Source organism: Argiope bruennichi, chromosome 9 (genome assembly GCF_947563725.1).
Source record: "Argiope bruennichi chromosome 9, qqArgBrue1.1, whole genome shotgun sequence".
Classification (NCBI taxonomy): domain Eukaryota; kingdom Metazoa; phylum Arthropoda; class Arachnida; order Araneae; family Araneidae; genus Argiope; species Argiope bruennichi.
The window spans coordinates 57,637,888-57,653,798 of NC_079159.1; the positions used below are offsets into that span (position 1 = coordinate 57,637,888).

General features: G+C 24.6%; 1 protein-coding gene across 9 annotated transcripts in view; it reads left to right on the forward strand.

Annotated features, from left to right (window-relative positions):
• The window catches only part of LOC129985345 (MAP kinase-activating death domain protein-like), a 121,743-nt gene that overhangs the window by 93,446 nt on the left and 12,386 nt on the right, over positions 1-15,911 (forward strand). For 6 of the 9 annotated variants that reach the window (XM_056095336.1, XM_056095333.1, XM_056095338.1 and 3 more), the window contains 4 exons: positions 405-569; positions 707-779; positions 1,381-1,487; positions 13,470-13,542. In XM_056095336.1, the coding sequence (XP_055951311.1) occupies positions 405-569; positions 707-779; positions 1,381-1,487; positions 13,470-13,542 (418 nt within the window). Of the gene's footprint in view, positions 1-404; positions 570-704; positions 780-1,380; positions 1,488-13,394; positions 13,543-15,911 lie in introns of those variants that run through there. The other 3 variants (XM_056095340.1, XM_056095339.1, XM_056095341.1) reach the window with 3 other exon arrangements.

Genomic DNA, 15,911 nt, shown 5'->3' on the forward strand with positions numbered 1-15,911 from the left:
ATTGCTTGGAATGCTCTGAAATAAAAACAATTGGACTAATTTTTTACATATTCAAAAAGTTGAAATTATTATTTTTAATGAAGTATCAAATTTTTTTTTCCAGAATATTGTCCTTTTACAATAAGTTTTTATATAAATTGTTGTATTTTGTACTGTTAGAAATTCATAAAATTATTAATATTAATTCAAATAGAAAATTAAAAATTGTTTAATTTGGTTATTACTATCTATATTGCCAACTGGGAAATTTTAACAGCATATTATGTTAATTCACAACGGAAAATTAGTATTGAGACATTGAAAGCCAAAATTAATTTCTAGGCTTCTTTTGCAGAAATAGAAAATTTTATGCAGATTCAACTTTTTTAAATCACCATTTTTATATGTTTTGCATATATTTATAGGTTCGAGATGACGGCATAGTTCTCCGAAGTGTAAATGGCACCATAGTTGAAAGGTGGTGGTATGAACGATTGGTTAATATGACATATTGCCCAAAGAATAAAGTTTTATGTCTATGGAGAAAAAATGGAGGCCAGACACAACTACGAAAATATTATACAAAAAAGGTTATACTATACATTTACTTATAGTTGATTTGGTTATCCTTTTTTTTTTTTTTTGCTTTAAAAGATAAATTTTAATTAATATTATATTTTATTTAACATTAAAAACTGATTTTTATTATCACATTTTCTTTTCTCAGTGTAAAGAATTATATTATTGCATAAAGGAAGCCATGGAACGAGCAGCTGCTAGAGGAAATGGTATGATGCCTGGTAAGTGCATTTATTTTTTTATAGTATAAAATCAGATATAATCATCTATATAAAAAAGAAACCACATTCTATGTTTTCAGTTAATTATATAATTTTTTATTAATAACTTCTTTGTTCCCTTCCCCTCTTAAGTTTCTTGTTTGTGTTCTTTTTGATTCTTCTATTTCCTATTATCAAAATATATTTGTAAAGATTCCCAGATGAATTTCATATCAATCAACTCTCAGCATTCATATTTCATTGAGTTAGGGTTTTTAAAAAAATAATAAATATGAGTATGAAATTGGTTATTATTAAAATATTTTAGTAAATGAAATTGAAATTTTACTTGTTTTAATATCAGTATTTGTTTTCAGTAATTTTGTAGGAATCAAGTCTATTTACATTTTTGCTTAAGTAAATGGTAAAAAAATGCAGTTCTATTTTTTTTTTTTTTTTTTTTTGCCTATTAAATAGATGCTTTAAAATAAAAGTAAATCATTGATCATTTCAATTTTAAAAAATTCATGCTTCTTGCATTTTTACAATTTTTTAATCATTAATTCACAAAACTGAAAGCATAAGCAAATACCTTTTATAAGCATTTCTTTTGTCTTGATAGGCACAGAATTAGGTGGTGAATTCCCTGTTCAAGATATGAAAACTGGGGAAGGTGGTCTTCTACAAGTTTGTATGGAAGGAGTAGGACTATTGTTTGCTAATAGCAAGGTATGTATTAAGATTCATGTTTTTTGAATGAGAAATGGTTTTATTGTTGTGTGAAGTTTATTTTAGTGTTGAATAGAAAAAGAAAGTCTGCACAATTTATTTTTGTTGGTTGTGTATAATGTTTTGATCTCTTTCTGTTTTAATAAAATAATACCCCAATTTCATGTGTTCCTTTTTTCAAGAGTCATTTAAACTGGGTTGTTTGAAAAAATAATAGTTGTTTATTCCTGCTTTTGTATTTTAAAAACTTTAAAACTTTAATTTTTTGGGTTATTTTCTCATAGTTCAGTTCATTTTGAATTCACTATTTGCTTAATTATGGTATTCCTTTTGATTTAAAAAAAATTTTTAACAAAATTTCTTAAAATTAATAAAGCAAACTTTTAAATATTTATGTGATTGTATAATGATCACATATCATCCAATAAATGCAGTATTTAACTTTGTTGGAACTACTAATTAATCATTTATCTTCAAATCTCACATTAATTTATTATTTTATCATTTGACATATTGTATTAGATTTGTTACGCTATTTGCTTGAGTTCAATATACAATTACGTTAATGATAATTTTTTTAAGAATTAAAAAATGTAGAAAGTTGTGTCTTTTTAATATCTAATTATTAATAATCACCAAAATGTTGCTGTTTAATCTTTTGGTAAAAGCTCAGAAATATTTTAAACATATTCCAATAAAAAAATCATTTTCATTATTTTTTTTTATTTTACTTAGTTTTGTTAATTATTTTCATGCCTAAATAGTATTAAGTTTATATATACGCTTCAGATCTTAATTTGTTTGAAACATTTTTTTATGCTAATAAGTATTCTTTAGTATATATATATATATTAAAAATTTTTAAAAATAATATGAAATAAAGCTAGATATTTGAAAAAGAATCAAATCATATTGTATTTTAATAACAATTCATACATTCAAAGTTTTACTTCTTATGGGCTTAACTAGTTTCATTTATAATGATTATTAGTTTGCAAGGAATGGCATATGGAATAATGAATTCATTTGTTGATATCTGTATGTGAGAAAATCTGCTTTAATATTTTAAAAATGCCTTTTGAATTGTAGGATGTTGTAGTTTTGTTGATATAGCATCAGGGATTTCAGTTATTTTTTATGCATAAACTTTATGCTGTCATAGATTCTTGGATATAATCCCATGATAGTCTTGATTTTCTAATTTGAGGTTCAATTTGAACCAGGTAAATGGACCTGGCAGATATTTATTTGTTGTGGGAAGGTCAGATATCTTCACATTGTTGTGTTGCAGCAATTCAAAGAGTGAAATGCTAGTTTATGCATTATTCTTACTATCTCACCATGATCAAAAATTGGGGAAAAATTAACTTTGTGTATAACTTTATCACTTGACTAAAATCTTGGTTATTTATGTTAGTGAAGTGATGTCTTGACAGTGTTATAGTGATCTTCAATAGTTTTGTGGGAAAATCTTTTGCTTAGGCTCTATATTGTTCTAATTAGAATTATTTTGAAGGCCAAATATATATATGCCAAATGTATATAAAAAAAAAAAAGAAAGAAAAATTTGAATCAATTATGACTTGATTCTTGACTTTGTTATATATGCTGATATTAAACAGGCTTATACTAACTACAAAATTTTTTTTGCGTGAAAATTTGCGGATTTGAAACTCGTTTTATCCTTAATTAGCTCCATAAAACAAATTGCTTTGCCAAATATGTGCCTGTGATGCTTCATGTTGTTTAGTTCATTCTCGATGAAGAATTTCCTTGTTTACACAATATGAAATATTTACATGATGTAATTTTCTCAGAAAAATTCACTAGGAAGGCATTTCTTCCTTTATTCTCTGAAGAGTAGCAATAGCCAATCCTTCAGGTTGTTCTTTACAGTTTTTTTATTAATTATGTTCTTTATGCCATAAGTGGTTAAAACTATGCATTGCTATTTTACCTAAATGGTAAATTATGAAAAAATAAATATTAATTTCTTTTACTAGGCATTTTGAACTTGAAAATATTACTGTCATATATTTTTCTTGTAAAATGGTTGTGCATTTAGAGGCTTCAAAATTTTTGAAAATAAGCTTGCATCAATAGTCATTTAGTATAATACATTGAATGCTATCTTTTATGAAGAGTTGTTTCTGAAGCACATTTCTTAAGATTTTGATAATCATTTTTGTGAAAGAATAAGATTTAAAAAATTCTCAACTATCATTGAAGTTTCAAGGCAATCAAGAATTTATGGATATATTGTAACAAAAAATTCTGTCGAGTTAGATTCAGAAAGCATAAATGCTAATGGTATATAAAAGGATATGCTTGGTTTATATTAGACTTTTAATAGTCTTATTTGTATTTATGGAATTAAAAATCTATTGAGTATAAATATCAGAATCAAATAAATTGGTATTTGATATTAACATAATTAACTAAACATAAACTTAAGAATATGAAAGAAAGGAAGTTTAAATATCCTCTTAGAAGGCTATAAGTTTGCTAGAAATAAGGGGTATAGAAATAATCTTTCCTGTAAAGCTTAAAGTGCATAATAACTTGTACTTTAATTTCATTACTTGCTTATTGTGTATAGTTTATTTTAAAGGAATTATTAACAATATTTAATGCTTTTTTCCAGATTAGTATGTGTGTGTGTTAGTAAAAATCAAAATTAATTTAAAAAAAACAAATTGATAAATATTTATGAAATAGTGTGTTTCTGTAATTTCATTTGAGTATAATTTTTAATATTTATTGCTGTTTCTTTTTCTATAAATACTGGAGTAGATTCTAAACATAGGGAATTAACTTCCAATAAAATTAACTTTTGAGATACAAAATATATTTAACTTGTATTGTATCTATAAAAGTTGAATATTTATATATGCACTTTTAAATAAATCCTGCTATCAGATGATAAACAATTTTCAAATGAATCTTGATTATGCATTCCTCAATATGAATAATTATACTGTAAAAAATTCCCTTAAACTAATTTTACATTTGGAGGAAGAAATTATTATTAGCAAATCAGCTATTCCTTTAGTTTTGTATGAAAAATGCTTTAGTTTTCGTAAGATACTATTAATTCTGTTTATAATTTATCAATATTTAGCTATAAAGCTATGCAAAATATAAAAAATATAATAAATTTATTGATTAATTTTTGATTTAAAATTATTTAATGAAGGTCAATTTTAAATGAAATTCATATTATCTTTTAAATTGAGCAAATTGATTACTCCTCTTTGTAATCTTTTATGGGGTTTAATTATTAATATAATTATTAATCTATATTTTCTTTCTGTGGCATTGTTTTAATTTCACAGCAAGGACCTTCTCAAAAATCCTCTGGCTTGCCTGTCCATTTGATCTATAACTAATTAGACTAATCTCATATATTATGCCAATATTATTCATTTTGACGCATTTTAAGTCAAGCCAGCTGCCCTATTTTTTATACCTTCTGCAGCTGATGCTCTGCCTTTGTGCTGATGTAATTTGTCACGCTGCCTTGGTATGTTTCATATCTCTGTGACTTCCTCCCAATGCAGGCTACTCATTTACTTAGTCTTCTCCAGCAATGTTACGTACTGGATTACTTACCTACTTCCGCCTTACTATTTTTGGAATGGACTGACTCATGCATGCCCTTCGAAACCTGCTAGTTCAGTATATCTTATTATTAATACCTAACCTTTAAATTGTCCTTCACAAACATTCCAGCAGAAGCAAGCGAAGGGGCTTTTGAGATGGTCCAAATGCAAGTGAGAAAAAGAAATAATTTTTTTTGTGTATTATGATGTGACCTGAGCGCCCTAATGAATAATTTTCTAAGGAAGTTCTTTTTCTTTTGCCTTCTCCATGCCTACTTACATCAACACCGAAGGACTTTGAGGTACTACGGCCCTTCATTTATTTGTGTTGCTGTGTCTAGAGCAGTTTGTAGTTTATTTAACTCTAGACCATTATGTAGTAGTGCACCGTGTATTAAATGAGGGCTTGATAATATTAAACAGCCTTGTGAACTCTTTGGGTGGACTTAAAAACCAACCCACAATTGTTGTGCACAGAATTCTCTGTTAGTTGAGCAGTGCAGTCTTTGCTGACAGCATGATATTATGTTGTTTTAGTTTTGTAGTTTACATTTTGATTGATTGTTATTTGACCATCTCCAAAGTTTCTTCCTGGCACCACCCATTTGCTTGCATGATGCATGGTTCTCGCTCATTCCGTGTTTGTGATATTAATGCATGTATGTTTGTGCTTTTGAAGCTTTGGAGGTAATATAGATATGATTTATGTGAAGTTTAGTGGCTCACTTTTTTTTTAGTTGGAATGGTGCATGACTTGCATGAATGTAGGTGTTGTTGGTATGTTCATGTTCGTTTCTGTTTTTATTTATTGCTAAGATAGAATATGTTTTTTTGTCATGATTCTGCTGATTTTGTAGTGAATGTTTTGTTGGTTTTTAAAAAATTTTGAATTTTCATCCCATTTGATATCATCAAAACAATATGGTTATCAAATTATTTGTTTTTTCATACATATTGTATTTTGCTAACTGCATTTAAGTATAACATGTTTAATAAACATTAGCATTTATGCTGTATGTTTAAGAGGAAGTCATATTTCCATTTTTGTAATATCACTGAATGTCATTCGAAGAACTGTAAGTATTCATTAAGATTTTTGAAATTCTTTTTTTGAAGTTGATGGTAAAGACTTTCTTGTATGTTATTTAGCTTCATAGCTGATTTCCCTGGATTGAAAAATCGATGATGGTAATCTGTTTTAATGGAGAGAAATTGAATTTTAATTGAAATCCATCTTTAGTTCATTCTGAAATCCCCACACATAGTTAAAAGTGCTTAAATATACATAAAAAAATGCCTACACACATTTTATTCAGAAAAGTAAGGATAACATCATTTTAAAAAGTGAATCATACTTTTATTTATGTGTGCATTTTTGTAACATTTTACTGTACAATTATATTAAAAAATATAAATTCCGAAATGTTTGATAATAAAGAATAAGAAGAAAAAGTCATTCAAAGAAAAACTAGTTTCAAGTTAGAATGGTATGGTATCTAAAAACAGTAGTCAGTTTTCTAATAGGTAATGTTCATACTTATCTTGTGATAACTACAATATAAAATATTCTGTAATGTGAATTCTATTAAAAAGTAATCAATAATGTTATATTTTAAAATTTTATTTATGTAATTAATGAATTGAATTTCAAATACAAATTTTTATGCTATTTGAATGGAATAAAAATATTAATTATATTAAAAATCATTTGTTTGACCACATTTTGCTTTGATATTTGCAGTATTATTTTTTAAATATAACCCTAAAAAATTTTTTAAACTTCGCTTGCTTTTTTTTTTTTTTTTTCATTCCTTGTTTAGATTTTTTTATCTTTTGCTACCAGTTGAGTTGCTCATCTTATTAATAATTGTTAAATCACTAAATATAAAATTTGTTATGCAACAAAATAATTTCAGATATCCATTTCAAAATTAAATAAGATGTTGCTTTAAAAAATAAAATATGAGGGTAGGTTTTTATTGTGGTTGCTGTAAACTCTGATAAATTGAAAAGAAAAATATTTTTTTTTTCCTTGTAAAAATATTTTTTAGTTTACCAATGCACCTAAATCATTAAAAAATTCACATGTATCCAAAAACATTCAGCAAAAAATAGATTATTTTTACTATCAGCTATATTAATTCAAAGTTTAAAGATTATTAATGACCAAATCAAATCTAATGTTTGTAAAATAATGAAATAATAGAATTATCCGTAACCAATTCTCTAGTATAGCATTTAAGTTTCTTGCTATTTTATGCAAAATAATTTTTTAATAAATTTCATTTTCAAATGAATTTAGCATAAGAAGGTATTTTTAGAAGGGAGGGGGGTCAATAACTCATACAGCTAATATTTATATCATTATTAGATACACAAGATATGATTATATGCAATAAAACATTTATAGTTTTGCAAAAGAAAACATTCATAATGCCCAAAAATATTAAGCATTTTTTAATGCTATTCTTTAATTATTATCAATTATTATTATCAAGTATTATTATCAATTTTGCTGAAAGATTAATTTCGAAGATTAATTGAAATAGGTTTGTAGTGATTGAAATGTTCTTATCCCCCACCAGGACTGCCATAATATTGTTTTTGTAATTGAATTCAGGGCTCTATTGAACTCAAGATTGAAAATTGCATGCTGTTATCTATGAGATATTGGACAAAATGCAAAATTGCTATAATTATAATGGAAATAAGCGATAATTAATTGTTACAATAATAACTCGATATAAGATATCTGGTAGCTTTACAGGCACTGCTTTCCCAGCCAGCATCCCAAGCAATGCTAAGCTGCTTTTTCTCCCTACCTGAGGGAAGGATATGAAGTATGGCCTGATCCTTAAGCTTTTGAATTTTTAAAAAAATTAGTTTATACATTTCTTATTATATTATCACCTAACAAAGCAATTTTCATTTTTGAGATGGTGCAGAATTCATTATAAAGAAATAATTATTTTAAAACTTATTTGTATAAAACTAATAAAAATGTAAATTCATACTTAATTTTTTGCTCATTATTTAGCCTCAATTTGCAAAACTTTGATTTTAAAATATATGTTCCAAATTTTCTAATTCTAGCTTCGGTGGTTTGTTTTTAGCGGACTAATAGATTTTCATTTAGGTTAGCATTAGAGATTCAAAAATGCTGATTAGCCAAATATTGTGATTTTAATCATTTGTCAGATTTCAATAAATAGAATACTGCATTAAATGAAAAAGTGCAAAAGAAATTAATCAATATGAAATATTTATATATGTCAGGTATATTTTCACTGATTCTTGGGCAAACTATTGCTATAATTTCATTTATTTATTAATAGAATTATTATTTAATTGTAATTATTATTAATTCTAATGCGAAGTTTGACTTTGTTTGTGTAGAGTAATTCTGCATTAAATAACTTTGTAAATATCAAAAAACAAAATTTCATTTCACATCACAATAAAGGATTTCATTTTATTACCCTATTTCATATACTCACTGATTCATGTAAAATATATAAATTTGATTGTCATATGCTATATCTTAAAAGAAAAGTTTAAGCAAATAATTTTTTTTAAGGTTGATTTGTCAATTTTAAAATATATTTTTATTTCTTCTGGTGAAGTTTTGAAATTAATCTTAAAGTCTCTCCATTGCCTGTTTATATATTTCACAAGTGTGTCATTCATGGGCAGTATTTGTTATTTCAACCAGTCATGCAATAGATAAGTGCTCAGAAGGGTAAGGCCTGAAATTTTAAAAGAGATTGTTGATGTATAGGTTGTTTTCCCCTTGTATTTTTTTGTGAATGCCATCCTAAATATTGATATTAATACAATTACAATTTTATCATCAGTGATAAAATTTCATTTGTGACATCATATTTCTTTGGATCATTGATTGCACTAGTGCAGCATTAATACATTTTAAGTTGGTTAACCAAAAACTACCTTCTAGTATGTAAGTCTTTTCTTTCTTAGTAGAACAATCAAATTTGTTAAATCATAATAAATTATTTTTATAATTTTAAAGTAAAGGTAGGTAAACTATGCAACAAATATATCAAACTATTACAAGACATTGAATTAAGAGTGATTAAGACTCTAAATCATTGTTAAAAAATTGATGTGAGAAGGTTCTATTTTCTATGTTCTATCACTTTAACAAAAGAAAATAGAACAGGCAAAGTAGCAGTTCTTTCATCTCCAGACTCTATTTATAACCTATTTCTTTTTAAATGCCTTATCAACAAAAATTTTGCTTTTTATTTTTTAAAATTTTGTTAAAGACAAAAATTTTAGTTCATTATTCTGAAAACTAAAGATTTGAATTTATAAAGTGTTTGGTGAAAAATTAAGTCAAAGTATTTTTCTTTAATATTAATGTAATCTGTTATGATTCCTAATTTAAATACAGGTAACTGATTTCTAAAACTTTATAAGTAGAGTCAGATGGGAACAACTCATGCAACATTACAAAGATCTTGAAATGCAACATATGTTATGTTTACATTCTTACTTCCCCATCTTACGTATATAAAGATGTGATTAATTGAAAATTAGAATACTGCCCCTGGTTGCAAGATGAACATGCACTTGTGAAATATGCATCCCACTTATCTAGTTTATTTTATTTTATAAAGAATAAGGAATTATTGTGGGAAACAAATTTTTTATTAAAAACTGTTTTTATTATTTTTTATTAAAAAAATTATTTGAAAATTTATTTTTGAATAAATTTTAACACAAAAATTACCAAGCAGATTAATAATTAAAATAAATCTTTCAAAAAAAAGGTGCTTTATCTTCCATACTCACTTTTTTTTTCCACTAAAAATGATTTTACTGTACTTATACAAATCAATAAAGGACTTTAAATATTTGGAAATGTAATTTCAAATAGTTTAGACATGTGTATTAGACAAAAAAATGAATAATTCAAGATTAATTTAGGTATATTTACATATAGACAAGTTTCCATTAAAATGCATTAATTTTTTTAATATAGTATTTGTGAATGGAAAAATAAAATCTTTTGATGAATGAAAAAAATTCAAAATATTTTCTTAACAGATGCAAATATTTGTGCTTCATAAGCATTTTCAAGCAAATTCAAAATATTTCTTAATAGATACAAATGTTTGTGCCTCATGTGCATTTTAAATTTTTTTTTAAATGTAATTTAAAGGACAGTAAATCTCAGATTTTGGGTTATGCATGCATGTATTGCCTAATGTGCAATATGTATGGTATAATTTTTTTCCCTTTTTTTATTGTATACTATTAGTATAAATATCCATTTCAAAATTCATAATTTAATATTTTCGCTTTCAATTATAATTTTATTATATTGCATTCAAATATAATTTTTAGGAAGCTTGTTAATGCAGTTATATTCATCAATTGCATGACTCAAAAATTTGAATATATTGTTCCATTTAAGTGTCTATTACTTCTATGTATATATTTTAAATAGATTCTTTAGAAGTTAAAGTAATGCATAAGCATAGAATAAAGTTTCATTAAAGTAATGCATAAGTATAGAATAAAGTTTTATTGTATCTAATTAAAAACTAAGTTCTCAGAAAATTCTAAGGCCGAAGTTTAAAAATTGCTTTTATAATTAGGTGTATTATCATTAGTTATAATTTTAAATTCTGGGACATTCAAATATTTTATTATTTAATCTTATAGTTCTATCTTTACCTAATTAGATTTCTCTTATATTTTGAGTAGATACTGCAATTTTGTTGGAAGTAGAATCCTTAGAACACTTGACATATTTATGTATTCTATTCTATTCATTTGTGTAAAATTATATTTGTGAGCACCTTAATTTTAGTATGTAAGTTAAATAGTCTATTTAATTTGCTGTTTCCCCCCCCCCTTTTTTTTTGTTAAACAATTTTTTTAATATTTCTTTTAAATAAAAAAAATTATAATACAATTTAGATTGCAAGAATATTTTTTTGAAGTTGGTATTATTTACTCTGTACTGACTTTTCCGTCAATGATTGAAAATTAATTCTTTAACTAAGATTATGAAATATGTGCATGATGTATATCTATTTGAATATGTTAGTGTGTTGGTCAGACTTATGCTTAAATTATCCTATCTTTTCACAGAAAATTTTTTGTCCTTTGTTTTTATTTTAATATTTTTATGTATTCTGCAATTAATGTGAGTGTGCTTGAAATTAAAATGTACAATAATTAAGCTATATTTCAAAGTAAAATTTACTTTCCAAGTAAAAAAAGCTATAGTACAAATTAAAATTGTAAATAAATTTTATACATATCCACTAAATTAAGAAAGTTTTCAATATAAAAAATATTTTGTTTAACATAAGAAGTGTAATCTAGAAATAATATTTATAGGAATAATATTCTTACCAAAACATTTCTTGTTGAAATTCTCCTGTAATTGCTTTTTTCATATAAGTAAAAAAAATAAATAAATAAAAAAAGACATTGCTCGAATATTTCGAAGGATTTATATTAAATAACTCTATTTAGTAATTACTTACAACTTGAGTTTTTGCATTTATGTTATCTCTTTATATCATTCTGTTAGAGAAGTGTTAATTAAACTTAAAAAATATACAAGCCTGTCTTTTGCAATCAAGTAAATGTTATTCCTTTATTTATATTTATTGATTTTTATTTTTAAACTGTGTTTTTCTGCCGAAATATGTTTTGTTTTAAAAATAAAGCATATGTCTTATTTTTTAAGAAGTCAATTGTACATTTTAATGAAAATTCATTTTTTGTTTCACGAATTATTTCTATTCAAAAACATAACTATATTTGCATTTTTACTAATAATTTAGAATCTACACTAAAATTGTGCAAATTAAAATCTTATTATATATAGAATTAAATCAAAATCAAATCTCTGAAGGTATCTAATGGTAGCATGGATTGCTATTGGGAAAATGTATGCTTTGCAAAAAAAAAAAAAAAAAAAAAAACACTGGCTGTAATATAAAATTATATTTTATTATTTCTCCCAGTAAATTTAGGATTCAGTTGCTTGATTTGGTCGAAATGAAATGAGCAATATACATATATATATTTCAAAAATAATGGAAATTTATTTTTGTAAAAGTCATTTATCTTCTATAATAATAATAAAATTTTATGCATTACAATTCCAGTTATTTAGATTCTTTAGAAATAATTGTTCAACTTATTAAATATTTTATTATTCTTGATTTTTATATTTAGTTTACAATATTTTTCCAACTTGCAAGTTATTTAGATTTTTATGAAATGTTAATAAAAAATGTTTTATTTATGCTACCAGATTTTCCACTTTTATTTTTCTATATCTTTTGGGAATAAAGATTCTCATGCCACTTAAAAATATAAAATACATGATGTATATTGAAAAATTCATACTTTTTTTTTAGAAATTGTTATTATGTAATGAAAGATTGCAAAGAGTAAACATAAAATTGGTTTTTAATGATTGGTGTACAAGTGTTGCAACTAATGATGTATTTCATTGCATTGCTAAGTACAGGTTTTTGATATATAATTTTCAGTGTTCAAGAATATGGTATGAAATTCATAAAATAAAATCAGCTTGATATAAAATATGCTTCTGATTTATCCATATAAAATTATGTATTCCATAAAAAAAAACTGTATAAATCCTTATTTTCCATAATTTTAATTTTTTAAATACTACAGTTTATAAACAGGTTTTTCTGAAATACTCTGTTTTGGTCTCTGAAAAATATATGAACAGCTAACTTGCAAAAACGTTTTTTTTTTTTTTTTAATTCTTGATTAGAAAAGTAGTGGCATTTGAATAAAATATTAGTAATTTGAATTTAATGTTTTGTATAAATTTAATGTTAAAGTAAATGCTTTAAACCTTAATAGATTTCCTTGAGTTAATATTTTTGTTTGTTGAATGAAAAAAAAAATCTAAAATGGAACACATGACAACTTCTGAAGTATGATAATGGCAATGCTATTTTATTTGGTTCCATTTAGTTTAAAATTTAATTTGTTTGCCGTTAAAAAAATTTAATTGTGTTTATCCTTCCCTTAAAGTGTTCCTTCGGTGCTATGTGCATGTTTTCCACTGCACTTTTTTGTTTTATATTTTGCATGCAAAATTTTGTTCAATTTTGTTGTTTTTTATGGTTTTTTTATTTTTAATTTTTGCCAGTGCACTCAATGACATAAGTAATTATCTACTGGTTTTGTGTTTTTATCAATTGTAGCAGCATAATACATTTTTTTAATTTTATAATATTGTACAGTAGATGTTTGTTTTATTTTCTTGTACCAAAAGCTGTAATACTTGCAAGAAAGAGGCAGAAGAAGTTATCGGGATATTTATGACAATGAATGACTTCTTACTTTACAGTTCTTTGTAAGGCTGGAAAACATAAGGAAGTGTTTCACCCAAAAGGGCGGGATGTTTGTTCTGGAAGAGTTTAGTAAGTTGTCATGTAGTAAAAAAATACCTAATAATCTGTTTCTTTCTTCTGCTTTCCATATAACCCCACCTGGGAAATCTTTTTAGACATGTTGTCTGTAACTCGTTTTGCTGCATTTCACATCCATCCAGTCTGGCCGCTCCTTGCATGTTCTCGTGTTTCCTCTCTCCTTTTGGATTGGAATGCTTGCATCTTGTGTTGTGATGCTATATTTTACAATATAAATATAATTAATCCTACAGTTGTTCATCTTTAACTTATTACCCTGGTTTGTGTGATGTACCTTCTCTACATTATACTTTGTGCACATTTTTGAAGCATTTTTCTCAATTTTTTTTTCTATGGTGTGATGTCTGTGTGTTGTTTCAAGTCTTTGTTAAGGATAATATTTAATTAGATATGGAATCAGAAATTATAGTTCTCAAAGGAACAATTTTCAATTTGCAACAAAGCCATTAATTTCTTTATTCCAATGCTAATTTTTATATATATTTAAATTTTGCCCAGTTTAATACTAGACAATTTTACTGAGAGCGTACTGAATAGTGATTTTAAAATTAGCCATATATGTTACTTTATTTTAAAAATAATTTCAGTTGAGTAATTAGGATATTTTCTGATAATAAGAAACTTTTTCTTGTTATTATCTTTCAAATAAGGTATTCTACAAAATTAAGATATTAATGTTTTTCCTTTGAAATTTATCAATTTAGATTAACTTCATTATAATGGTTTAAAAACTGTATAGAAGATTTAAAAAAAAAAAAAAAAATTCTTCAGTTATATAAGAAAAATATTTTTACTACTATTTATTTTATCTTTATCTTTTGCTAGTTTACAAAATTATATTCTAATGCTGCATAATGTTTCATCAGTTTTAATAATATTATTTATTTATCAAATTCAATAAAATTTATAATTTTTAATATTATTATTATAAATATATAGCATTTTATATTATAGAAAAATTTAAGTATATCTTCTTTATTAGAATAATCATAATTTCATGCACTGTATTCCTATTCAATAAAGAAATCTAAATTATTAAATCAAACTCAGATTTCATTTTCAAGAAAAACCATATTTATTTTTTAAATAGTTATAAAAATATACATAATATTTATGTTTGCCAGAAATTTTTTTTATATTCAATTCACACTATTTAATCTGATTTTTTTAATAGTCGGTTAATGTTTTATTTCATTATCTTCTTTAAAATATTTTTTTTTAATTAATTAAACATTATTCAGAAAATAAAGGCTTAATGAATTATTTTTCTCTAAAATGAATGTTCAAGTGTATGCATGTTTAATTTGATTTTCAAAATTATCATTGCTAAAAAAAAAGTGCTTTTTATTTTATATTTAGTTAGCATTATATAATTTTATAAGTAGGGTGTCATTTCTACATTTCTGAATTATTTATTATTGTTATTGTACATGAAAGATTTCTTTGAAAAATAGGTTTACATTACAGTGTAAGAACTTTTATTACTTAGTAACATTCTTACTCACTCAGCAATTATATTACTATTCTTGGCGTAATACATAATACTCCAAATAAAAAAGATTTAATTTGCATCTAATTTTCCATATCTTTCATAGGCTTAAACTTTAATTATTATATTAGGATAGTAATAAAAGTCAGTAAAGAATGTTGTTTGCCTTTTATTTACATCATAATATAAAGTACCAGAATTTAAGGAATCCTGTATTATTATATTTTTCTATAAATATTATATATTCGTTATTACTTCTTTGGTGCATTAAAAATCAAGTATATTAGAAATTATATTTATGTTCTTGATATCAAATCCATAAATCAATCTCTGCTTAAATTGCTAAAATGTATGACAATAACTTCTTGAGAAGTAAACTTATGCAATGTGACTTTCTAAATATATGATTAATGTCTTATTTAGATCTATTAATATTACGAAAAGGAGAATGAAGATAAGATAAGATAAGATAATAATCCAGTTTTTAAGGATTTTTTTTAATTATCTACTTTCACGGAGAATTCTTTTTTAAAATAGGTATGCTATATAGTTTAAGAAATATACCCTAATGTTGATTTATAGAGCCATAAATAATCTTGTCAATAAAGGATTTTTTTTAATTAAAAAATTGGAAAAACTCCAGCGTGAGGGAGGAGGCTTATCTTTGCATCTGCTGTTTGGGAAGTTAAGAACAGTTATTGATATTTTTTGTATTAATTGTTGTAGGTTTAATTAAAGACTGTGTTCATTTAAAATTGTAAATATCAGCATATATTCATTTTTGAGGCTAGGTATCAATAATTTTTATAAAAGAATCAATAGTATTATGTCAGCCATACAATTAATAGCTATTGAAATAATGTTTTTTTCT